Consider the following 26,461-nt stretch of genomic DNA (forward strand, 5'->3'; position numbering starts at 1 on the left):
TGGATAATGTGAGAGCCAACAGTTTATTTGCTACTTTGGTAGTTTTAAGACACCTGTTAAGGATTGTGTCCTGGGCCGAAGCATGATCTCAATGGGTCAAGAAAGGGCACTGACCTGGTAGCCAGTGGCCTGCTCCCGACCTACCTGAGCTCTGCTCCTCACTGCTTTCTCCTGGCTTCCCTGACCCCTGCCCTAGATCTTGCTGTGCTCGGCACCGCGTGGGTGACGGATGAGACTGAGAACTCGCTTGATGTGGAGTGGGAGAACCCCCTGACCGAGGTGGACTACTACAAGCTGCAGTATGGCCCCCTGACAGGGCAGGAGGTGGCTGAGGTCACCGTGCCCAAGAGCAATGACCCCAAGAGCCGATATGACATCACCGGTAAGAGCCAACACTGGGGATGTGGGAAGTTTGCTGTGGACGCTGAGGTGGGGACTGTGTGCATAGAGGGTCCTGGAGCCCTAGGAGTTGCTTGAACTCTGACCCTGGAAACTCCCAGACAAGAGCCCAGTCTGTAGGCCTGCAGACAGTGCTCTAGCATCCCAGAACTGGAATCTCAGTGCACCTGCACAGATTATAGGCTCAATGTCTTCTTGAAAGCCCTGTCTGTGTCTCAGGGTGGATTTTGGAACAGACATTCCTTTTGGAAGAACTGTGTGCATGTGTGCGTGTGTGTGTGTGTGTGTGTGTGTGTGAAAGAGAGAGAGAGAGAGAGGGAGAGAGACTGGTTTATTTGGAATGCTGCATGGAAGGAGTGATGCTGGGAGTCCTGGGTGGGGAGGTCCTTATCCCAACTGACCAAGTTAATCTGCTGAGAGCTGGAAATCTGATGGCCGCTAAGGAGACAGGGCCATGCAGGGCTGGATCACATTTTGTGACTCCTGAAGCTTAGAGAATTTTTAGCGCTTTCTTTAAGGAAAATAATACACAATCCTGAATACCCAAGCGAATACCCTTGGAGGTGGCGCACGCAGGGGAGGGGGACTGAGGCTTACTAATTCCTCTGCTGTCCACCCTGTGAGCTCCATCTTGGAAGGACATCTTGCAGAACGGAGAGCAGCGAGTGTGCCTCCCATATGCTGTTTCTGACCGTACTTTGCCACAGTCTGGATATCTGTGCCACAAAGAACAGTCATTCTTACTGCTGCTACAGAGAAATAACAAACGAAAAAAGGCAAAGCAGAGAAGAAAATAATGGAATACAATGAGTCTAATTATTACAATGAGGCAAAAAGAAACTTTTGAGGGAAAAAGATTGTTGGGGGGCAGAAAACCACTTGAGCTATAAATAAAATTGGGAAATCAGTGCCTGGCAGCCCAACAAAGGAGCTCTGTTACCTTCACCTCATCCACTCTGGCCCCCTACACCCCCGTAAGCCCCTTGATGACGCCTCGTATTCCTCTGGCCCTGCCACGCTTTCTCTGCCTTAGATTGGTCTTCGGGTGAGAAGCACAGCCCCCCCCCCCCCCCCGCATGAGGGAAATCCTGAGGGAGAGCAGGGTTGGGGGCGAGAGTCTGGAGCGCAGCCTCACCGAGCCCTGGCTGCTTGTTGGCAGGTCTACAGCCCGGGACGGAATATAAGATCACCGTTGTTCCCATGAAAGGAGAACTGGAGGGCAAGCCGATTCTCCTGAATGGCAGGACAGGTAGGAGCCATTTAGAGGCACTATGAACATTTCTCAAGTTTGCTTTCTGATATTTTTCTTGGCTGACTCCTCTCTGGATCAAAACTCTGGGATTTTTATGTAGAAAGATTCTTTGTGTACTGACATCTATTTTGTGAGGCAGGGGAGGGTAGGAAAGTTTTCCTGTTGGAAATGTGTCTTACCATTGACAATCTCCCCCAGGATCTTGGAGTCAAGGGGAAAGGCCATTTCTGACATGTTTCTGCTTATTTTATTAGCTTTTATCACTGGATTATTTTTCTTCATTATCTTGGACCTAGGCACACAACTCCTTCTTATTACCTACCTAACACAGGTGATCTGTAATCTTTTTCTCATCATTCCTGTGTTTTTTCCTGATGATCACTTCAAGCACTCTGTTTTAAAATGTCAAAAGATTTTAAAGACTCTTACATGGGAGTAGTGGTATATTTAATAAATGTGGATTGCAAAAGGATATATAATGACAGAAGTTATAAATCAGTAACATTGGACGATAGATTGGTAATTTATGAATCAGAAAAGAATTCGAAATCCCTGTGGTCATACATGGAAGATAGTCCACGTAGCTTTGAGTTTTGAGCCAATGCTTGAGTCCGTGTGGAAAGGTGCGTCTCTGTAATCGCTGTGCTCCTGCCAGCCGAAGTTGGGAACCGGGGAGATACACTGTAATGCTGCTGGGGGAAGTCTAATCCTTGAAGCTGGCCAAGAAGAGATCTTTGAATTTCGAGACGTCCTCGAAACGTGTTTTAGTTCTTTTCGATTCTGTCCTAGCAGGCGGTGGCCAGGGTGGAGAGATGGTGCAGCAATGGAATTCGCTATTTTGGTTGCCTAACAGATCGCGTGTCTGTAGTCTGAAAGCTAGAGTCAGACAGTTCTGAAGGGTAAGATAGAACTTCGTTTAAGAATGAGACAGTACAGGGGCGCCTGGGTGGCTCAGTCATTAAGCCCTCTGCCTTCGGCTCAGGGCGTGATCCGCTGGGAGCCTGCTTCTCCCTCTCCCACTCCCCCTGCTTGTGTTCCCTCTCTCGCTGGCTGTCTCTCTCTCTGTCAAATGAAGAAATAAAATCTTAAAAAAAAAAAAAAAAGAATGAGACAGGACAGACTGTGCAGCCTGCTTGAGTGGTGGACCGGTGAAAACTTTTAGTGGGGTGGAAGATGGCAAGGACTTCCTTGGCTTTCTCCTTAGCTGTGAATTTAGGCATTTGCTACCTAAGCACTTCTCATAAGTGATCTCATTTAGTTCTCACCTTAACTGTGTGGTAGGTCCTACTATGATTTCTAAGACACATATAAAAAACCCCCCAAAACTGGGAAGTTAAACTCAGGATCGCCCAGCCAAGAAATGACGGAGCAGAGCTTTGAACCTAGGATATTCGCTTCGGTGGGCACACAACTATAGTGCCTCCCACTTTTAACCTTTTCACCCATTGTTTCTGGCTAATTCTCCTACTGTGTACCTAACTAGAAAAATTTCTGCGACCCCTCATTGGTTTAGGACAATGCGGGACCCCTTATATCGTGGCCTCAGTGGACCCAACCATCCTGGGCTGTTGTTCTCCTCACTGCTACTTCCCAATGGGAAGCCTTCCTATTGCTGGACTCTTCTTGGGGTTCTCTCTTTCGTTTTCTTTTTCTTTCTTTCTTTCTTTCTTTCTTTCTTTCTTTCTTTCTTTCTGTAGACTCCACACCCAGCATGGAGCCCAGCACAGGGTTTGAACTCACGACCCTGAGATCTAGACCTGAGCTGAGATCAAGAGTCGGGTGCTTAACCAACTGAGCCACCCAAGTGCCCCTGTTCTTTGGATTTCTGAACAAAGAAGGCTTATCTCCACATTACAGGTTTGTTCATGTTACCCCAGCCTAGGAAACCCTGCACAGTAATCTCTAGCTATCCATTAATTCAATCGGGGATTCAATTAATTCAAGCTATCAATTAATTCAACAAAAACTAATTGCAGAGTACTGCTGAGCACTAGAGATGTGGTCCCTTTAGATTCTTCCAAAGATAAAAAGTCCTGGTCCTTGCCCTTCAGGGGCTCATAGCAATAAGATCACTCATCCTTCCAGGCTCAGCTCCAACCTCAGCCTCTCCACCGAGGCCTTCTGGGACCACATTAAATAGCAACCACTCTTCCTCTGAGTTTTTGGAGCATTTAATCACACGTGGCCTTGAATTGCTTGCTAACGTTTCAAGTATGTCATCCCAACTAGAATGTGAGCACTCAAGAAGTTTTTTTTATTGTCAATTATATTCTAAAAGCGGGATGGGATATTTTATTGGATAGCAAATAAATTTGTGTCATGTGTCCAACGAACATAAAAAAAAAGACACAATCATTTCTGAGGTCAGGAAACACTCTCAAACCTGGTCAGACTGTTCATTCATTTAAGGGGGAAAAAAAAAGAATCTCTCTTTTTTCCAAATATTTTGCATTGCCTGTGATGGAAAAAGACACTGGAATCTAAGAACAGCATAACCACTTGCAGGGAAAAAAATGCCACAGTTCAGGTATTTTCCATTTGACAAGTCATTCAGTGGAACTAATCCATGAAAGGGAAGGGGTCAATTGAAAATCCTCACCCTGTTAAGACCCTCAAAGTGCATTGAAGCATCTTCCAGAAGCAGGTCAACTTCAGAGCAGCAAGCATAAGCCAGGCCGGTGTTTTCAGGGGGAAGGGCCCTGAACTTCGCCTTCGGACCCTCACAGCCACCCCACATCCAACGACAGGAAGGGCAGACCACTAACTAAGAGATGATGCTACCCCTTTGTCCTCAGTTTCTCCATCTGTAAAAGGAAAGGTTGGACTAAATAGAGCTCGAAGTCCCTCTCTTTTTTACATTATTTTAAGTGTTTTCATAACTTCCACGATTCATGCTTTTCTGTGGCGGGTCCAGAACGCAGGGCTGCTCGCTTTGTTGTAATCCCGCCAGCCCCCACGTGCGGCAGAACATACAGCCTCCATATTCACGTGTTAATGATTTTCTTAGAACTTTTCCCTCTGACAGTGCCATGAAATAGCAATTTTGCCTCTCTTTGGATCTTTTTCACTTTTTACTGCCTTCCAAACACACTGCTGCATTTGAAATGGCTCAGCCCCTAAAACTTTCCTTCTTAAACTCCTTCATGTTTCAAGATGAACTCCTGTCAACATTCAGAGCTCCTGCCTCACGCACAGCCGCCCACGCACACCCAGTGGCTGAAAAGTAATGATCTTCATCATTTGAGTACCGGCTGTATTCCAGGTACCCAGGGCTCCATCTACATTATCTTTGGTCCTGTAATAGCATTACAAGCACTATTATTCCCATTTTACAGGCGAGAAAATGGAAGCCCACAAAGTTTAGGAGAGTTAGGGTGAACAAGTGAGCGACATTTGAACATACGTTTGCTTGAGGTCAGATCACAACCTTTCCAGAAGCAAAGCTCGAGGAGAGCAGGAAGAGAGGTTGACCTCTGAGCACATTCTCTACAAGTAAGGCCTTTGGAATAATTTTATTGCTACAGTGAAAGCAGTAGGGGAGGCCTGAGGAAGCAAGGTGATGGGACGCATGGCTACTGTAGTCTGAAGGAAGGCCTCACCTTCCAGAAACTCACTTTCCAACTAGGGGCATAAGGCCCTATCCCCCATCTTTGCCCCCAAGCCCATATCCCTGTAGATTTTAGATCCTGGCTATGCCATTTTCCAGTATGCCAGCTGGGTGATTCAGAAGCAGCCACTGGGAATGGAGAAAGCTATTCCGAATGCCTGTGGCCATGGGCTGGAACAAAGACGCGTGAGGCTGGTGTGCCAGCTCAGACCGAGGACAGCCGTGCCCTACCCAGCCCGGTGGCGAACCTCATTATAGAGTGGAATAAACTTTCCCGATGTACCTAGAGCCCTTAATTAGCCTCTTCTGTACACTCTGTTTTGTAAGTTCGATCTTCTGAAGTGGGGATGCCCTTTATTCCAACACATGCAACTCAAAAGGTCTACTTACCAAGTCTTGTCTTAAATCTCTCTGACCTCAAGTGAATGGCCTTGAGAAAGGTCCCATCAGGGCTGCTGCTGTCTAGCAGGTGGGAAGGAAGTTGAGGCCTGGGAAGGAGAGCCTGTCTCCTCATTGAGGTCCCGCTGTGACTCATCTGTGATTCAGCCAGCCGTCTGCAGCTACTGGAAGGCTCTGTTCCATGGAAAAACTGTTTCTGATCCCCACATTCCTTCTTGGCAGACAGCGAGGCTTTGGTCTTGCTCAGCTGGCTTCTTTCAGCTATGTGGCCCATCGTCAGGGTCCCATCACTGAGGCTGTCCTCCTGCTTCTGTGTCTCGGCATCTGGTTCCCATCCTTAGATTTATCACAGACAGGAGCAGCTCCACGAAGACTCTCCTTCAGGGTGTTGTTTTAGGGAATTGAGAGGAAGGGCAGAGTCCTGAGTTCCAGGCTGGCCAGGCCTCTAACAGGCTTTCTGACCTTGGAGAAGTCACATCTCCTCTCCGGGCTAGGTCTCTATAACCCTGGCGTGAGAGGATTCTATTTTTCCTTTCTACCTTCTTACTCTTTATTGCCAAGATGCCTTTCCTGGCTCTCCATGCCTCAAGTGCTCTGGGACTGTTGAGGGAACAAGATGTGTCAGGGCTGGTCACACTCATGTGGGCATGGTGGGTCCTGAGAGGGCTGCACACACGGAGGTCCCTGACCCTGCAAAGCAGAGGCCTGTGCTGCGGGTCCTGCAGCTGCAGTGCCAAGCACTGATCTGGGCCAGGGAGGGGTGGGGGGGGCACTGCTGGGACCATAGGTTGTACAGATGTGGGTCACCGTACTGTGTGACCAGGGACTTTAAGAGGCAGGACTGGAGGGTGTTCTTGCCTTCTTTTTCCCCATCCTCGCTTCCCAGTCTAAATGTCCCCATTCCCAAGTCAGCGCTGGTTTCCCAGATGGACATGTCCCCTTTGGAGGCTCTCCTCATTCCCTCTCCGTCCTCCGCAGAATCACGCTCTGCTCAGAAAGGGGAATAGGGTGGAGAGGGAGTGCTTTCCCTTGTGCACACTGTCCCCTGAGCATCCTCTGAGAGCCTGCTCCAGCCTCCAGAGGCCTGGGACGTGGCCCTGTTGCTGTCGGCTCCTGATTGCACTGCCCACTCTGCCCCACCGGTCTCCCAGAAGCAACAGTGTAAGACTGTTTCCCTGTTCCTGTCGCCTCTACAACCTTCAGTCCCCTGCTACTGCTGGATTCAGATTGCAGGGGCCTCCAGACCACACTTGATCTTATTTATTTATTGTGGTATTTCCATAAGAAGAGGCTGGTGATAGTGCTGCTCGGGGACGTAGAAAGTGGAGATGCAGAGTCTTTGACCGATAGGAATGGTTCACATCATGGCTCGAGCACTTGAAGTGTCCAGGTGCAAATTCTTGGTCCCATTTTCCCCACCTTCTGCTGCAAACTGCCCTCCCTCGGCTCTCTCCATCTCTGTAAATGGTCACCACGTTCTGCAAGTCGCTCAGGCCTCAAACCAACATGGATGGATGGAAGGATGGATTTGTGTCCCACATCAACTCCGTCAGCAGATTCTGACAAGTGTACATTTGAAATCTCCCCAATCCGACCTTTCTCATTACTTTCAACCCTGCCACACTGGTCCACATTCCTGTCTTCTCCCACTGTTGGGGCGGCTCCCAGGTGACCTCTTCTCTCGACCCACTACATGCCCACTCTCTCTGGCAGCCAGAGGGATCCTTTGATAATGCAGGTCAGATCATGCCATTCTTCTGTGCCAACCCCCCAGAAGCTTGAAGCTTACCTCTTTCAGTGCAAAAGCCACAGTTGTGGCCACCCACAGTTCACTCACCCCTCACCTCCTGGGCCTCACCTCCAAACACTCAGCCCCCTCACTGACTCTGTCTAGATGCTCCAGCCTCTTGCTGTTCCCTGAATATGTGGAGCAGGGCCTTTGCACGTGCTGCTCCTTCTGCCTGGAATAAAGTTCCCAGACTGTATGTGGCCCGCTGCCTCATTTCATTTCAGTCTCTGTTCAGATGTTCCCTTCCTAGCAAGCCAGCTCTTTCCTGACCTCCCTGTCTAAGCTCGCAGATGTCTTTTGTTCGGCATTTTCTAATCTTGTATCTTGCCTTTTTGGGCTTCCTAATACCGTCACCACTTGTTTCTCCTTCAGGAAAATGTAAATTCTGTAGCAGAGAGTTTTTATTCCGTTCGTTGCTTATATGGTTGACCCTTAAACAACATGGATTGGAACTGCATGGGTCCACTTATATGCAGATTATTTTCAATAAATATATTGGAATTTTCCTATGAGGGAAAAACTCATGGACAAACCATGTAGACTAGAAATCCTGAGAAAACTAAGAAAAAGGAGGTATTGTTGTAAGAATACAGTCTATGACACATATAACATACAAGATATGTGTCACTTGAATGTTTATTATCGATGAAGCTTCTGGTCAACGGTAGGTTATGAGTCAAGTTTTTAGCGAGTCAAAAGTTACAGGTGGCTTTTTGACTGAGCAGAAGAATTGAGGAGCTAATTCCTGCACTGCTCAGGGGTCGGTGGCTTTTTGACTGAGCAGAAGAATTGAGGAGCTAATTCCTGCACTGCTCAGGGGTCAAGTGTATTAGTGTCCTAGGACCGCTGTATCGAAGTACCAAAAACTGGGTGGTTTAAAACAAAAGAAATGTATTATCTCCCCATTGTGGAGGCTGGAGGCCTGAAATCAAGGTGTCTGCAGGGCCGTGTTCTCTCTGACAGTTTTAGGGAAATCGTTCCTCACCTCTTCTAGTTTCTGCCGTTTGTTGGCAATCCTTGGCATTCTTTGCCCTGTAGCCGCAACATTCCAGGCACACGGCTGACTTCTCCCTGTGTGTCTTCATATCGTCTTCCCTGTGTGCATGTCTGGCTCTGTGTCCAAAGTCCCCCTTCCTTCAGGACACCAGGCGTATTGAATTAGGCCCACTCTAGTGACCTCAGGTCAACCTGCTCATCTCTAGAAAGGCCCTATTTCTGATTTTCCAAATCAGGTCACATTCTGAGATACCAAGGGTTAGCATTTTGACATATCTTTCTTTTGGTGGGGGGAAGCACACTTTAATTTAGAACCGAGTTAAACTGAATTCCCAGCTCCAACTAGGCACTCAGGGAATGTGGGTAGAGTGTGTGAGTGACTATCATTTACTAGCTGAGTCAGCTTGGCTAAGTCATCTAACCTCTCCGAGCCCCGTATACAATTAGTGCTCTAAAAAGGATCACTATTATTAATTTTCTAGACTAGTACATGGGGAATCTGCTAAATGCCTGGAGTTATTATTATGAGGTTTGATAACGTAATGTGTGCACAGCACCTTGCATTTAGTATATGCTCAATCAACGGCATTTAGTTTATTAAATAAAATGTGCACTGTGCCTGGTGATGGAGCATATTTCATTTCCTTGCACACAAATAAGACACTGCCATTGTGCTCGAGGAAGGTGATTCTAGTCGATGTGGAAAAACGCAGCTACGTAAAATTGTAACTTCTCTGTTGGAGAATCCTGGGCCAGGAGAACTGGAGCAGGATGGGGAGGAAGCAAAACTGCTTGAATTTCTGAGAGCGAGAAGCTGTTTTGCGTGTCTTTACCCAAAAGGATATAGATCTGCATGGAGGGAGGGTTCTCGGGGCATGCCTCCGCTGTGTTCTGTGAGGCACCTTTGTCAGTGACCTTGATGGCTGCCGGGCTCAGATGGCTTACTTATTAGGTTTGTAAATGATAAGCTAGAAAGGAAAATCAGCATGCTAAGTGAAAGACTAAATTATGAGTGAAGTCCGTAAGATAAACTATAATCCATAAGATAAAATATAACAAGAATAAACATTGGTTTCAGGAAATGAATTTTATATGGAGAAGTGGGGACGACGTGGCTTAACCTGGTGGTTTTTCAACCTTTGATGTACATCAGAATCACCTGTGGAGGGGCGCCTGGGTGGCACAGCGGTTAAGCGTCTGCCTTCAGCTCAGGGCGTGATCCCGGCGTTATGGGATCGAGTCCCACGTCAGGCTCCTCCTCTATGAGCCTGCTTCTTCCTCTCCCACTCCCCCTGCTTGTGTTCCCTCTCTCACTGGCTGTCTCTATCTCTGTCGAATAAATAAATAAAATCTTTAAAAAAAAAAAAAAAAGAATCACCTGTGGAGTTTTGCATATTTGTTTTTTTTTTTTTTTTAGCAGAGATGCCAGCGTGTATCTGAGACCTTCTGAAACGAACTCTCTGGGGGAGGTACTTAGTAGGTGCCCAGTGTTGATAGGGGTTGAGAACCCCTGGGTTGCGGGGACACGTGTGAACAAGCGTGGGCTGAGGATATGTTATTGCAGAGCACGGTGTCCAGGACACAGAGGACATGTTGTTCTGGGTTGATCCTTCTAGAACATCAGCCTTGCACAGGCAGGGATTTCTGGTGGTTTTGTTCATCGGTGACTCCTGAGTGCCATTATATTCCCTGGCATGGAATGGATTCTCAGTGAATTGTTGGATGAATGGACTGAGTTTTGGGGACTTTTCCCTAATCAGGGAAAGAAAGGGGCCAGTCTAGATGTGCCAGGTCTAGAAACTATACTTAGGAAGTATCATATGATATGGTACGGTACGGCATGATATGATATAACAATGTGAAAGCTAGTAACTTACAAGTGCATACACTGGAGAGGTGAAGGTGTTCTGATGCGAGGAGAATTAGGAAGGAGACTGGTAACTGTTCCTGAACACCTGCTGGAGGGTCTCCCAGAAGAGCATGAGGTGTATTCCATATGCCTCTGGAAGGGGGTTCCACTTCAAGTGCCTACATTTGCAGGAACTAATGTCTAACGTGCTCAGCGGTCTCAAAATGGAAGGGATTGTTTGGTCCCTCAGGGAGCCCTTTGTCAGCCGAGGGTTCAAGCAGAGGCCAGTTGTCCACCTGTCACGGAGGACGGTGAGACCCTCTTGCATTGTGTGGACCGTGGAACGAGGTCACCTGGATGAACTAGAGCTTGAAGCAGCTGTGATCTTGACCAACCAAAGGTCTTTCTCTAATTTTTCTTTCTCATATTTTCATGAAGAAATTGATAGCCCAACCAATGTGGTCACTGATCGAGTGACAGAGGACACAGCGGTGGTCTCCTGGGTCCCCGTCCAGGCTGTCATAGATAAGTATGTGGTGCGTTTCACCTCCACCGATGGGGACACGAAGGACATGGCGGTCCCCAGGGAGCAGAGCAGCACCGTCCTGACGGGCCTGAAGCCAGGAGAGGCGTACAGAGTCTACGTGTGGGCCGAGAAGGGCAACCAGGAGAGCAAGAAGGCTGACACCAACGCCCTCACGGGTAATGCAGGGATGGGAGCCTGAACAGGTTTCTTCATGGCCGGGAGAAGACTGATGCATGAATCAGGAGGCCGATGCCCACCAGACATCAACTCTTCTGCTTGCAGGGGTGGGGAAAGGGGTTGCAAAAGCAATGTAAAATTTCACAATTATGATTTTTCCCATTTTAACCTCAAACAAAAGAAACTAGCCTTTTTATTTTATTTATTTTTTTTACACAGAAGTTCACACTTATTTGGTTTAGAATTCCATGTGCGACTCTCTCAGAGCAGAGTAACACTTCCTAATTTTCAGGTTTTGGATGTTAAAACTCAAAACATTTGCCTGACAGTGAATTTGAATGCTTATCTCCATTTGCAGAGGCTGTACAGGCACTTTGCTTATCATCTGGAGCTCTCTTTCAGACCGTGGAAATGGTTTGTCTCCTGAGTCAACAGTCACCAAATGTATCGATTCTGCCTCGAAGCTTCCAGAAACCAGAAGGGTCCGTCCCCAGACTTCACCTAGCTGTTCCGCTCAGCTTGGGCTTGTAGATGCCCTGAGATGGCAGGGGGTGTGGGGGGGGCACATCCCAGACATTGTTTCTGCGTAAAGCCTCCCCTGCTCCTGTCCCTGAATTCTGAGCAATCACATCCTGGAGCCCACTTGAGGTTCCAGACACTTGACAGGAAATCATAGAAAAGGATTCGCTTATCGATTGGGCTCTGTTCTGGACACTTAGTGTAGAGACAGTCAGAGAAGCCGATAATTCGTTAGGAATGTGGTTTCAGAAGCTTGACTGTCCACGTTTTAATCCTAACTCTGCCATTTACTAGCTGAGTGGCTTTGGGCAAGTCACTTGACCTCTGTTCCTCAGAGTCTTGTCTGTAAAAGAGGGCCTATGAGTCTTTACCTCACGGGGTAATTGTGAGGGTTACATGAGTTTAATCATGGAAATACCCAACACATAGCCAAGCGCTCTGTGAGTGACCGTAGTAATTATTTCTTACAATGTGTCTCAGTCAGCTTGGGCTGCTCTAATAGATACCATAGACTGGGGCCTTCAACAAAAGAAATTTAGTTCTCACAATTCTGGAGGCTGGAAAGTCCCATGACTGGGCGCTGGCTGATTCGGTTTCTGGTGAGAGCCGTCTTCTTAGCTTTTAGGTGGTCACCTTCTTCCTACACCCTTACGTGGTGGACAGAGGAAGCTCAGGTCTCCTCTTATCAGGCACTGATGCCATCATGGGAGACCTACCCTCATGACCTCAGCAAACCTCATTATCTCCCCAAGGTCTCGCCTCCAAATACCATCAAATTGGGAGTTAGGGCTTCAGCATAGGAGTTTGAGGGGGGACACAGACATTCAGTCCATAGCAAATGTTAATCAGCATTCAGCCCTTGATGGATTTCACGGTGTGGAGCCCCCTGGGTCAGGGGTGGGCCTTATCTCCTCCAGGAGGAGAAGCTGCCAGTAAGGATGGTGAGCTCTAGTGGTTTAAAGGCAGGGTCAGCACTTTCTGTGAGGGGCCAGAGAGTGCGTATGTTCAGATTTTAGGCCATAGAGTCTGCGTTGCAACAATTCTGCTCTGCCATTGAGATGCAAAAACAGCCACAGAGTATGTGTAGATGAACCAGTAAGACTGTGTTCAATAAAACTTTATAAAAGAAGGCAGTGTGTCAGATTTGGCCTATGGGCTGTTGATCGCCACCTCCTGGTTTGTATTACACAAGGCTCTCCATTTAGTAGGATTTTGAGTGTTGTGAAAAGGAAGCATGTGGGTCAGTCTTTTTAAGATGGTAGAAGTTGGAATAGAGAAGAATCTTCCTCTCTCTTAGGTGGGGGTGGTGTGAGTCAGCACCCCAGATTACGGGAAGCCACTGGGATGTGGTGTGGTTGGCGCTGTCAGGCCCAGAGCCAGGCTCTGGGGGTACGAAGATGAAAGACATAGTTCACGCTCATGGCATTCACAACCATCTAGGTAGAGAAGACAAGTAAAAAAGGTAAAGCACAGTGAGTTATGTTATTTCTAGAGCCAACAAATGTCCCTGGAACTGTGGGAGCCAGAGGAAAGGGTACTTAGCACAGGCTGGGATGGGAGAGGGGCTCATGCAGGCTGTAGGAGGAGGTGACACCTGGGCAGAGTCTAGATGGAGGGGTGGGCATCAGCAGTGGGAGCAGCATATGCAAAGGCTTAAGGTATAAGAACAGGACAGTTATTTTTCTGTCGTATCTTAATATGCAAATATTGTAATCATCTTAAGTGGTGTGGATGGTGGCCAGGTCTAGAGAGTGGCGTAGTGAAGGGTGAGCATCCCAGAGTGAAACTCCTCCTTCCATGTCCCCTGTTCCAGCGCTTTCTGAACTCGGTGCTCCCCAAGGTGAGCTGTCTCCCATGGCTGTGTCCCGGCCACCCGGCCTGGCTGTGCATGTCCAACGATGGTGCAGACGTTGGTCATGCAGTTGCTTTCACAGAAAGCTCTGCCATTTGAGGAAGTGGTTTTTGAAACAGGAATATAAAGGCATGCTACTCGTGCACCATGGCTTTCGGACTCCAGGGGTTCACATTTTAAGGAGAAAGGGGTATTTCATGCCTCAAAAATGGCACTTGTAATAACAAAGAGCTTATATTTAAGCATTTACCATGTGACTATCTCACGTGTGATTTGCCAGAACCTGTGAGGTAGGTACTGCTCTTTCCTCCTTCGTGGAGGTGAGGGGACCGAGAGGTAAGGTTTACAGTCTGTCCAAGTTAGCAACTAGGAAACAGTGGAGCCCAGATTCCAACCCAATTTAACTGCATAGAAACCCAGACAGATTCTGCAAGTAAGATTATTTTTATCCACCCAGACCTCAAATACCATCAGTATAAGTCTTCTGGTTCTCTGGCCACAGACATAATGTTTTATGTGGAAAGAACTGACAGCTCCTACTTCCAGGATATTTTTCTTCCCAAAGAAAATATTAGAGCCAATGCAGAGATTTATTGAAGTATAATTGCTTTCAGGTACAAGGAGTCAGGAACTGAAAGAGTGTATTATATAAATTCAGGGTAAAGGAGAAATTTGTATATGAAGACCATCTTTTCTTTTTCTTTTTTTAATCCAAAGGCTACTTTTGGGTAAAGTTTATAGAGCTGAGACTATTTTGGCTTTGTCTGAAAACCCTACATCTCATTAAATGCTATTAGCTCATTCTTGGAATTTCAGACCACTTGCTTAATTAAACCCTTAAGTTATCCCAATCACTTGCATAGAACAGACTCTGAAATTTGTTGAGATCATCATGTTGTCTGTGTATGTGCTGGCCTTTCAGGAAATAGAGAGTTGGTAAATGCTACATTCTTTCATCTCTCTTAAAGAAATCGACAGCCCAACAAACCTGGCCACCGACCGGGTGACAGAGGACACGGCCACCCTCTCCTGGAACCCAGTGCAGGCTGATATCGACAAGTACACGGTGCGCTACACGTCTGCAGACGGAGACACCAGGGAGGTGTCCGTGGGGAAGGAGCAGAGCAGCACCGTCCTGACGGGCCTGAGGCCAGGTGTGGAGTACACGGTCCAGGTGTGGGCCCAGAAGGGGGCCCGGGAGAGCAAGAAGGCCGACACCAAGGCCCCAACAGGTAACAAGAGAAAGATGGGCCATCAGAATTGAGTTGTGAGTGTGTGGATTTGAGTGTGCATGGAACCAAAGATGTGGCCTGACATGAGAGACTGTGCATAGAAAGTTCTAAAGATCAAAAAAGACAGTGCGTTCCAGTAGTGGTCTCAGTGGGCTGAGAGCTGGTAGCCGTCGCCCCGCCTGATAGTGATGAGCTGCTCACGAAACCACTCAACCCGCTAGGAGGGAGAAGTAAAGCTGTGCAGTGGCCACGTTTTCAGCACTCAGCAAAGATGTTATAGGCTCTGACCATTGCAATGCTTGCGATAATGCTTTTCGAATGATTCTTGTGAAGTAGCCCTTGAGAAAATGATCAATCGGGTACCCTGAACGTCGTGGCAGATGTTTAACGATGGTTTTGATGTGCCATGACGTTGCTAAGAAGACGTCATCCTCCCACATTTTAGGGAGCTGAAAGCCAAGAACATATGTTAAGTTTGCAATGAGTAGTCTTTTGAAATTGGGAGCCAGGGGTTACTTTCTCCCTTGACTCCCAGGAGACCCTGGATGGGAATACCGTTGCCTTGTGCGGAGAGAGCCCTAGAAGATGAAAATGACAGTGACGGGGTGGTGGGTATCTCTTCCACGGCTTCAAAGCTTAGGCTTTTCCAAATTTTTTTTTTTTTTAAAGAAATTGACAGCCCCAAAAACCTGGTGACCGACTGGGTAACAGAGGACACGGCCACCATCTCCTGGGACCCGGTGCAGGCTGTCATCGACAAATACATGGTGCGCTACACGTCTGTGGATGGAGACACCAGGGAGGTGTCCGTGGGGAAGGAGGAGAGTAGCACTGTCCTGACGGGCCTGAGGCCAGGTGTGGAGTACACGGTCCAGGTGTGGGCCCAGAAGGGGGACCAGGAGAGCAAGAAGGCCGACACCAAGGCTCCGACAGGTGAGGAAGCATGCATCATCACTGTGTCACTGCTGAGCTCATGGTCTGTTGGTTTTCCTTCTGTGACCTTGGCAGAAAGGGAGGTTTTCCAGGTTGGTGTCCTTGCAGAGCCCACTGTGTATCCCTTACTTCGATTTCATGGCTTCTCTTAGAGTGCATAGCTCGTCTTGTCTTCAAACTTTGGTCTTTTAAGATGGATATTATTACTCATTGTCCTTTGTTCTCTGCGTGTGCATTTGCTGTGGTTAACATACTGAATGCCTCCCCTGATAAGGAATAAACGTGATTGAAAGCCCAAGTGCCCGCCCTGTGGAGGGAGCCTGACTGCGATCCCAGACCTACTTTGTTTTCCATCCTTACTCGTTTAAACCCTTTCTGTGGAGCTTGCTTTTTGTTTCTGTCCTTTGGGTGAATGTTTTAGGCAGAAATAATAACAATGTTTTATTAGCGAAAAATAAGCAAATATCTGATCACTTTTAGTCCCCAACATGTATCATTTTAGTAATTATCCATACTTCATTTAAAGTTAAAGCTTCTCCCTGCCATCAGCTTGGGCCGTTGGCAGGCTAACTGCAGGCTAACTGCCTGCCCTGGGAAGGGAACGTGCTCGACTTCTCTGGTATTTCCCTTCTGGTACTTTAGGCCCCCTCCTTCCAGCATGCTAACTGCGATTTCTGACCCATGTATGTTTGGCACAGCTTGGAGAGAGGTCAGGGAGCAGAAAGAGGAGAGGTAAGGGGTCTTACTTGGCCGTAACAGTCACAGCTGCCCCGGGCCTGTTGTGGAGCCTGACGGGTGTTAAAGCTAATGTTTTCCCTCATGGAGCACTCTGCATGCTCTTCAGCAGCCCCCCTACACGCCGGTCTTTCATCATAGTAATCCTGTTGGCAGACGCATCTCTCCTGCTGGTCACCTGTTCCCTTTCCTCTGCCTGCACATGTGGGTGCACTCCGGTGCCTTTCTGGTTGGGGTCACTTCATCCCTCTGGGTGAGCCTCTTGGACATGTTCTAAAACCATCCCAGGTGGGCCCTTTCTTCCTTTCCTCGGGTCCACGGGGAACATGCATGTACCCTCTGTCCATTCAACTGAATGTATGGCCCTTTTGCAATGCTGCAGCCTCCGATCGCTCTGCATCAGAGCAAACAGCCGTTTTCTCACCTCTTAGATATTTTAGGCCCATGTCAGACACCAGCCCGCGGTGCTCCCCAAGCCGTGGGCAGAGTTTCTCAATCTTGGCACTATTGAAATTTTTGGCCTGATTAATTCTTTGCTGCCGGGGTCCATCTTGTGTGCCATAGGCAGTTTAAGGCATCCTGGCCTCTACCCATTAGACACCAGGAGCCTCCCTATCCCACTCTGAATTGTGACAACCAAGTTGGTCTCTAGACCTTGCCAATCATTCCTGGTTGAGAACACTTGCTCCAGGGTATGCGTAACCCGCTCTGTAAGGGATCCCATTGCAAGTGCTTATTTGAGGTTTGGGTCTCACCCATGAAGCTCACAGTGTGATGGGCTCAAAGTAATCCACTCTTGAAGTCCCATCTCTTTGGCCTCTCGAACCTCTTTTTTTTTTTTTTCAAGATTTTATTTATTTGCTGGAGAAAGAGAAAGAGAGTGAGTACAAGCAGGGGAAGTGGTAGGCAGAGGGAGAAGCAGGCTCCCCACTAAGCAAGGGGCCTGATGTGGGACTTGATCCCAGGACCCGGGGATCATGACCTGAGCTAAAGGCAGATGCTTAACTGACTGAGCCACCCAGGTGTCCCTCCAACCTCTTTCATAGTCTGGAGATGGCTGGTCAGCCAAGGGCCACAAGACTGTTGGTCCTGCCTTGGCTGTGGGCTCTCAGGTTGGAATGTAGATACCAGTTTTCTTGGGGTCACAGCCCAAACCAGTATAAGAGAGTCCTGCTTGATCATACCATTGCACATCTGTGATAGGACCTAGAAACAAGGACTTTAGGGAAATGACTTTTGCAATGAATTATTTGACACAAAAACATGCTATTATTTTCTTGGTGACTACATTTTTTAATGCCTTCCTTGTGCATAGTATGGAGGCTCATAATCTTCATTCATAAAATATCAGCAAGGTGATATAATTAATAATAGCTTATGGTCATTGGTCATCTAGTCTGTGCCAAGAATTGTCATAAAGGGCGTATTATTATTAACTCATTTAATACAGCAAGTTTCCAGGATATAACTAATATTATCTTGCTCTGCCTTTTTTTTTTCTATAGACACTAATATTCAATATTTTCAAGGTCCCTTTTTACATGATATTTTTTGTCTGGGTTTTCAGAGGCACCCAGCGAGATATGTACAGTAACTATTAATCCTATTTTATAAATGTAGAGATGTGAGATGACTTATCCAAGGTCATCAAGCAAATTAGTAATTTATGAAATTAGATGTATGTATGGAACATTACTGCTCAAAGGAACTTTAAAGTCTATCCAACCTGAACCCCAGATTTACAGATGATGAGGCTGAGGCTCAGCCAGAGGCAGGTGAGATGTGCAGAGCCATAGCTTTTCTGACTCTGGATCTAGTGCTCATTCTACTGTCCTGTGCTGGCTGTTTGAGGATCCAAGAGTCCAGCCATGGAGAGAAGATCTACATCCATGAACCAGCTGAAAACTGATATAGAAGATGGGAAAAACATAAGAACAGGAAACTGCCTCCCTCCAAGCAACATGGTCTAACTCTTTGGTGCTTGTTAATAGTGCACTTTAATTTTCCTTTCAGACATTGACAGCCCAACAAACCTGGTGACCGAACGGGTGACAGAGAACACGGCCACCATCTCCTGGGACCCGGTGCAGGCGGTCATTGACAGGTACATGGTGCGCTACACGTCTGCGGACGGAGACACCAGGGAGGTGTCCGTGGGGAAGGAGCAGAGCAGCACCGTCCTGACGGGCCTGAGGCCAGGTGTGGAGTACACGGTCCATGTGTGGGCCCAGAAGGGGGCCCGGGAGAGCAAGAAGGCCGACACCAAGGCCCCGACAGGTAATAGAGCATTGTTCTTTGAGAATGTAAAGCCTAAGCTTATGGCTGGTCCAGTTTGTTTTCTTGCTTTGACACTGGCAGACTAGATGATTTATGGAAGGGTAAGATGGTGTCCCTTCATAAGAGACTGCACACACCATCTTTCACCTCCCTTTTACACATGATCTCAAACTAAGGAGCTCACCCTTGGCCTCTTACTTTGGTCTTAGAAAGATAAATGATGATTGGTCCCATCTACTCACCATTCCTCTGATTTGTGTTCAATCATTGAAATGTTTCTTCTTGAAAGGGAAAAGATAGGAAGAAACTATATATGTTAGGATCTGTGAGCCTTGTACTTTAGGGAAATGGTTTTTGCTCTGATCTCTTTGGGACAAGGAAGGGTTATTTTCTTCTTAGTGGATAAATCCTCTCTGGAGCACTGTGTGCTCTGTTCTGAGGACCCTAAGGTTGCACTTACAAACTGTATTGGTTTATAATTTTTAAAGCTCTTTCATCTCACTTTCCTCATTTTTAAAATGATGTTATTTACATATTTTAGAGAGAGAGGCAGGGGTAGGAGCAGAGGGACAGGGAGAGAATCTCAAGTAGACCTCACGCTCAGCACAGAGCCTGACATGGGGCTCCATCTCATGAGCCTGAGATCAGGACTTGAGCCGAAATCAAGAGTTGGACACTTAACCGACTGAGCTACCCCGGCGTCCCTTCTCATTTTTTTGAACAGATTTATTGAGATATAATTTGTTTTCCATAAAATGTAGTCTTTTAAAGCATGTAATTCAGTGGTTTTTGTATATTTACAATTATGCAGCTATCACTAGTATCTAAATCAGAAGATTTTCATTACCCTGAAAAGAAACTCCTTGCCCATTAGCAGTCCCTCCCCATCTCAACTCCCCTAGCCCTAGGAAACTACTACTTTCTGTCTCTATAGACAGAGTTCCTTATTCTGGACATTTCATATAAGTGGATCCATACAACCTGTGGTGTTTCATGACTGGCTTTATTCACTATGTGTAATATTTTCAAGGTTAATCCACGTTGTAGCATGTGTCAGTACTTTATTTTCTTGCCAAATAATATTCCATTGTATGGATGTAATACATCGTGTTTATCCATTTGTCCCTGATGAGCATTTGGGTTGTTTCCACTTTTTGGCTATTGCGAATAGGGATACTATGAGCATTTGTGTACAGATTTTTGTGTAGACATGTTTTCAGTTCTTTGGAGTTTATACATCGGAGTGGAATTGCTGGGTCACATGGTAACTCTATGTTTAACTTTTTGAGGAATGGCTAAATTGTTTCCAGAGTGGTGGCACTAGGAATGAATGAGGGTTATTCCTCATTTACTTGGTCCTCAGAGGCATTTGGTGAGATGGGTAGCACAGGGATCAATATCCCCATTTTACAGTTCAGAAACATCAAATACAAAGATGTGAATAATTTTTATAAGTCATGTAATTAGCTGATGATTCAAGGAGTCAGATTTGTGGAGTATTTATAGAATATTATGGTACCTTAATATCTAGATAGTAAGGCCCGCAGTCTACAAAGAAGGAACTGAGGCTCAGCTGGAGGCAGCAGAGCTAGCTGTCCAGGGCCACAGCTGGCTGATGACAGAGTTAGCCCTAGACCTCTGGTCTGTTGGCTCTGCTCTGGGCTTACCTGCCACTCTGCTCTGCATCTCTAGGCTGGAAAAGAACCTCGCTCTTCTGACTCTGGATCTAGTGCTTATTTTACTGTCCTGTGTTGCCTCCTTGAGGATCCAAGAGTCCAGTCATGGAGAGAAGGTCTACGTGCATGAACAGGCTGAAAACTGATATAGGAGATGGGAAAAACATAAGAACAGGAAACTGCCTCCCTCCAAGCAACATGGTCTAATTCTTTGGTGCTTGTTAATAGTGCACTTTAATTTTCCTTTCAGACATTGACAGCCCAACAAACCTGGCCACTGACCGGGTGACAGAGGACACAGCCACCATCTCCTGGAACCCAGTGCAGGCTGATATCGACAAGTACACGGTGCGCTACATGTCTGCGGACGGAGACACCAGGGAGGTGTCCGTGGGGAAGGAGCAGAGCAGCACCGTCCTGACGGGCCTGAGGCCAGGTGTGGAGTACACGGTCCAGGTGTGGGCCCAGAAGGGGGCCCGGGAGAGCAAGAAGGCCGACACCAAGGCCCCAACAGGTAACAAGAGAAAGATGGGCCATCAGAATTGAGTTGTGAGTGTGTGGATTTGAGTGTGCATGGAACCAAAGATGTGGCCTGACATGAGAGACTGTGCATAGAAAGTTCTAAAGATCAAAAAAGACAGTGCGTTCCAGTAGTGGTCTCAGTGGGCTGAGAGCTGGTAGCCGTCACCCCGCCTGATAGTGATGAGCTGCTCACGAAACCACTCAACCCGCTAGGAGGGAGAAGTAAAGCTGTGCAGTGGCCACATTTTCAGCACTCAGCAAAGATGTTATAGGCTCTGACCATTGCAATGCTTGCGATAATGCTTTTCGAATGATTCTTGTGAAGTAGCCCTTGAGAAAATGATCAATCGGGTACCCTGAACGTCGTGGCAGATGTTTAACGATGGTTTTGATGTGCCATGACGTTGCTAAGAAGACGTCATCCTCCCACATTTTAGGGAGCTGAAAGCCAAGAACATATGTTAAGTTTGCAATGAGTAGTCTTTTGAAATTGGGAGCCAGGGGTTACTTTCTCCCTTGACTCCCAGGAGACCCTGGATGGGAATACCGTTGCCTTGTGCGGAGAGAGCCCTAGAAGATGAAAATGACAGTGACGGGGTGGTGGGTATCTCTTCCATGGCTTCAAAGCTTAGGCTTTTCCAAATTTTGTTTTTAATTTGTTATTATGTTATGTTAGTCACCATACAGTACATCCTTAGTTTTTGATGTAGTGTTCCATGATTCATTGTTTGCGTATAACATCCAGTGTTCCATGCAATATGTGCCCTCCATTTTTTAAAAAAGAAATTGACAGTCCCAAAAACCTGGTGACCGACCGGGTGACAGAGGACACGGCCACCATCTCCTGGGACCCGGTGCAGGCCGTCATCGACAAGTACATGGTGCGTTACACGTCTGCGGACGGAGACACCAGGGAGGTGTCCGTGGGGAAGGAGCAGAGCAGCACCGTCCTGAAGGGCCTGAGGCCAGGTGTGGAGTACACGGTCCAGGTGTGGGCCCAGAAGGGGGCCCGGGAGAGCAAGAAGGCCGACACCAAGGCCCCAACAGGTGAGGGAGCATTGTTCTTTGAGAACGTAAACCTAAGTCTATGGCTGGTCCAATTTGTTTTCTTGCTTTGACACTGGCAGACTAGATGATTTATGGAGGAACAGGATAGTGTCCCTTCGTAAGAGATTGCACACACCATCCCTCACCTCTCTTTAACTCATTTCCTTACAAGTCAGGTCCAAGTGGCAGTTTCAAGCTACAGTTTTGCCATGATTGGATGGTCAAGCCCAGAGACTCTTTCTCTGAGTGAGTGCATGAATATTTCATTGTGGACAGTATTCAGGGCCTCGCATTGTGTTTTGAGTGAGAACAGAAAATGAAAAACGTTAATATTAATAATAACATGCTGAAAATTCAACTTTGAAAAATAGACTTTACATCTACCAGAGCAAGTAAATATATGTGGTGTGCTTTAGCATGAATGAATCATGGTAATTCTGGTTTTAAGGATAAGGATAACTTCTATGTTCTCTTCTAATTCGATTGTGAAAAAGCTGTATGGCCATAGTTCTCTAGTGATTTAACCAGCTAACCAGCATTACAAGTGCATCTACAATACGTAAAGCGTATTGAAAGTGGTTTTTGATTGGCGGATTCATTTAACAAGGCATGTGGAGCATTTACCATGTGCTCTGTTCTCTACGAGGCTGTGGGAACCCTGAGGGGAATAGGAGGTGGCCCTATGCCTCTAGGAGCTGACGTTTGCATCTGGCTATTAGAATCATCTTGTATGTAATCAGAGGTCTTCATTGACATGATGCTAGAAACAAAATTATTACTGCTTGTGAGCATGGGCTGTGTCTTCTTCAACCAGGCCCTGCACGTTACCTAACACCATGCCTTGTACCTAGTGGGAGTTGGACATTCGCTTACTAAATAAATAATGAGGTTTATTTTATTTAACTGTTAGTGGAGGTAATAGTGTAGATTTGTAGATTTTGGTTTACTGTGCTTTCTTCTTGGGGATCCAAAGTCTGTCTGGGGAGAGGAGATGTATCTCAATGAAGCAGTTAGGGCATAGGTGATGGAGAAAGCACGAAACGTGAAAGGATCTCACCCCAAGCAAAATGACCATGAGGGTCTGTATCCTGAGGCCTATTAATAGTGCATGTTGATCAGTACTTTTCCTTTTAGACATTGACAGCCCCAAAAACCTGGTGACAAACCAGGTGACAGAGAACACGGCCACCATCTCCTGGGACCCGGTGCAGGCCGTCATTGACAGGTACATGGTGCGCTACACCTCTTTGGACGGAGACACCAGGGACATTCCGGTGGGAAAGGAGCAGAGCAGCACCGTCCTGACGGGCCTGAGGCCAGGTGTGGAGTACACAGTCCAGGTGTGGGCCCAGAAGGGGGCCCGGGAGAGCAAGAAGGCCGACACCAAGGCCCCGACAGGTAACAGGAGGGAGGAGAAAAGAAACTCAGGTCATCACTGTGGGCTGATTGATCTGTTGCTGCTAAATCATGCCACTGCTGCTTTTGGGGTCTGTGACTCAGGGACTGTTTTAGGAAAGTTTGTTGTAAAAAACTTCATTCACCTAAAGAAAAATCAAAGTATAGTCATGGATTTAGTGCTGAGCAGTCCTGTGAAGGTCTTAAAACTCTCTCCCCAAACCTGTGTTTTAACCGCTCTGCCTCTCAGTGACAACAAATTACAGGGAATATGGCAAAACGAATATAAAATTCCAAAAATCCGTGGATTAGAGAATTGTTTTGTGACAAGCTGTTTTATGTAGGTTTGACTTAATAAACGGCGTGTAGTTTAGAGCAGCAAGTGTTATCTTGGCAGGTTGGAGCTCTGTGCTCGTTTCAACACACAGGTAAGTTTTGATGAGCGTCTTCTAAGGGCAAAGCCTGGGATACAGTGGCAAACAAAACAGATATGATTCCTACTCTCTTAAAGTCCAGTGGGAAAGATAGGCAATCAACAAGCAAACAAATTATAACTGTGAACTATGGTCGGTACTATGGAGGAGATGAACATGGTGCAGGTATAAAGGATAACAGGGTAGGGATGTTTCTTAGAAGGGATGGGATAGTAATAGTTAAGAGCCACATTGACAGGAACATCCAAACAGCGTTTGCTTAACCAAGAAAGAAGTTTATTCTTGTCTCGTGGAATGGTCAGAGGGTAAGTGGGCCGGGCTGGTATGGTAGCTCCATGGCACAGGAGAGCCAGGCTCCCTCCGTATTGCTGTTCAGTCATCCCTAGGGAGTTGCCTCTATTTCTGTGGTTATCCTCCACCCTCATTCCAGCAGTGGAAAGGGGAGGGCAGGCCTGGAACATTGCCCACGTTCTTCAGTTCTTCTCCCGTTCCACTGGCCAGATCCAGGACTCAGTGCCGGACCTCACTACCAGAAAGGCTGGGGAATGAAGTCTTCAGCTGCATGGACACCTGCCCAGCCTGCACTTCTGTTCTACTGCCCCATCCAAGACAGTAGCCACTGGCCGCATGGGGCTTCTTAAATGTTAATTAATTAAAAGAAGTTAAATGATTTGCAAAGTTGTACTAGTCGCATTTCAAGTGGTCTGTAGCCACATTAGTTATTGGCTATTGTATTGGGCAGTGCAGAATATTTCTGTCATTGCAGAGAGATCCTTTGGACAGTGTGCTCATGGAAGAAAGGCAGAATGGATGGTGAGGAAAACTCGCCATTTCTGGCAGAAGGAAGGGTGTGTGTGACGGCCCTAAGCTGGAACAGCTAAGATGGTTGCCATACTGTGAGGGGCTGGTGTGGCTAGAGCACAGAGGGTGAGAGGGGAAGTGGTATGGGGTGAGGTGGGAGGGAGGCGGGGTCACTCACACAGGACCACACAGTGCCTGCAAGAGGGAGTATGTTATATTTATTAGAAGAGCAACATGATATGTTTGTTTAAAAAAGGTTATTCAGGCCACAGTGAGGAGAATCCATGGAGGACATGACAGGAGTAGCATTAGGAAGGTTCGTGGAGAGTCTAGTGTAAAATCCGGGTAAGAAGGGGCGATGGCCATTGGGAAAGAGGAGAGGGGGATATCTGGGTACAGATTTTGGAGGTATAAATGCCAGTATTTGTTGACGGATGAGACGTGGGGTGGGAAGAAAGTGAATCCGATGTGACCCGTGTTTCTGGCTTGAGCAACATGGAAGGTTGGGGCAGCATTTTCTGAGGGGAGACTGAGAGATAAATAGGCTCGGGGAGGAATGTGAAGACTTTTAGGCATTTAAACTGGACAAGCTTGTGAGATTCCTTGGTTGATTGAGTGACTCACTAGTTGATTCCACAAATACTGGTCTAGTGCCCGGTACATGCGAGGCGCTGTGGTGGAGATGAGGTTGTAGGTGCAAGCCGGGGGCTCATGGATCAGGGAGCAGAGAGCACTGGTTGGTATTCAAAGCCATGGACATGGTTGAGGTCACTTAGGGAGAAGTGTAGAGAGGCTGTCAGCCAGGTTGCTGACAAAGGAGACTGAGGAGGAGTCAGGCCATTAGAAGAAAACCAGGGGAGCGTGTGGTCATCGAAGTCAAGAGCTGAGAGTGTTTTAAGACAGAGGGTATGGATCCGCTCTGCCAAATGCTGCCCAAAAGTCCAGTAAGGTGATGATGGAGACGGTCCATTGGATTTGGCAAAGCAAAGCTGGGGGTGACGTGTCCTAGCGGTTTTAGTGACGTGCTGTGGAAAAGCGCCAAACTTCATTGAATTGAGGAGTGAACGGGAAGGGAGGAGTGAACTGAAGGTATGCAGACCGTTCTCTTGAGGAGTCTGTCAGTTAAGGGGTGCAGAGGAGAAGGAGGTCCTAGAGCTTGCAGTCTGGGAATGACAGTAGAGGAGGAGAGACCAGGGGTGCTGGAGAGAGCACAGACGAAAAGGAGCAAGGTCTTTTAAAAGGTGGGAGGCTTCACAACTCAGAACAAAGAGGGGCTCGCCTGGGTTTTAACACAAGAAAACAGCAGAATCGTGGGCGAGACTTTTCACTTCTCTGGGCCTCCATGCTCCCCTCTGATAAAAGACAAGAAGGTTGGAAGGTCTGACTTCTCAGCTCGGAGATTCTGTGAAACAGAATAATGAGATACCACAGAGATAACAAGAAGAGGGGGTTTCGACAGCAGTTCGGGCGTCTTGTTGCTCGGGAGACTTTTTTTTTTTGTTGTTACCTCTGTGGAAACTAGAGAGACAGAAAATTTCCATATTGATGAACTTGCAGAAGATCTAATTCCTCCCAGTTGTAATATCCAGTGGTTTGTTTCCCTGGAAAATGGAAACCGGGGGCTTTTCACTCCTGTGCTCAATGGAATTGTATCATTATTAAAGGTAACTTGAACGGAGGGCTCCTGGCAAATGGGGTGGTGGCATGGCCTCCCTTAGCTCTAAAATTCAGCCTTTCCTTTTTAAAAAGAAATTGACAGCCCCCAAAACCTGGTGACCAACCGTGTGACAGAGGACACAGCCACCGTCTCCTGGGACCCGGTGCGGGCGGTCATCGACAAGTACACGGTGCGCTACACGTCTGCGGACGGAGACACCAGGGAGGTGTCCGTGGGGAAGGAGCAGAGCAGCACCGTCCTGACGGGCCTGAGGCCAGGTGTGGAGTACACGGTCCAGGTGTGGGCCCAGAAGGGAGCCCGGGAGAGCAAGAAGGCCGACACCAAGGCCCTGACAGGTACTGTGAGGGTCTGGGACAAGGACCCACA

The 26,461-nt window shown here is 47.3% G+C and overlaps 1 protein-coding gene across 1 annotated transcript in view; it reads left to right on the plus strand.

The window, feature by feature from the left end:
- TNN (tenascin N) overlaps window positions 1-26,461 on the plus strand; it is a 51,036-nt gene that overhangs the window by 6,113 nt on the left and 18,462 nt on the right. The window contains exons 4-11 of the mRNA XM_040636240.1: window positions 197-382; window positions 1,559-1,648; window positions 10,730-10,993; window positions 14,334-14,597; window positions 15,267-15,530; window positions 18,279-18,542; window positions 21,524-21,787; window positions 22,922-23,185. Of these exons, the coding sequence (XP_040492174.1) occupies window positions 197-382; window positions 1,559-1,648; window positions 10,730-10,993; window positions 14,334-14,597; window positions 15,267-15,530; window positions 18,279-18,542; window positions 21,524-21,787; window positions 22,922-23,185 (1,860 nt within the window). The remainder of the gene's footprint in view (window positions 1-196; window positions 383-1,558; window positions 1,649-10,729; window positions 10,994-14,333; window positions 14,598-15,266; window positions 15,531-18,278; window positions 18,543-21,523; window positions 21,788-22,921; window positions 23,186-26,461) is intronic.

The sequence above is a fragment of the Ursus maritimus genome, unplaced genomic scaffold (genome assembly GCF_017311325.1).
Source record: "Ursus maritimus isolate PB19 unplaced genomic scaffold, ASM1731132v1 scaffold_2, whole genome shotgun sequence".
NCBI lineage: Eukaryota > Metazoa > Chordata > Mammalia > Carnivora > Ursidae > Ursus > Ursus maritimus.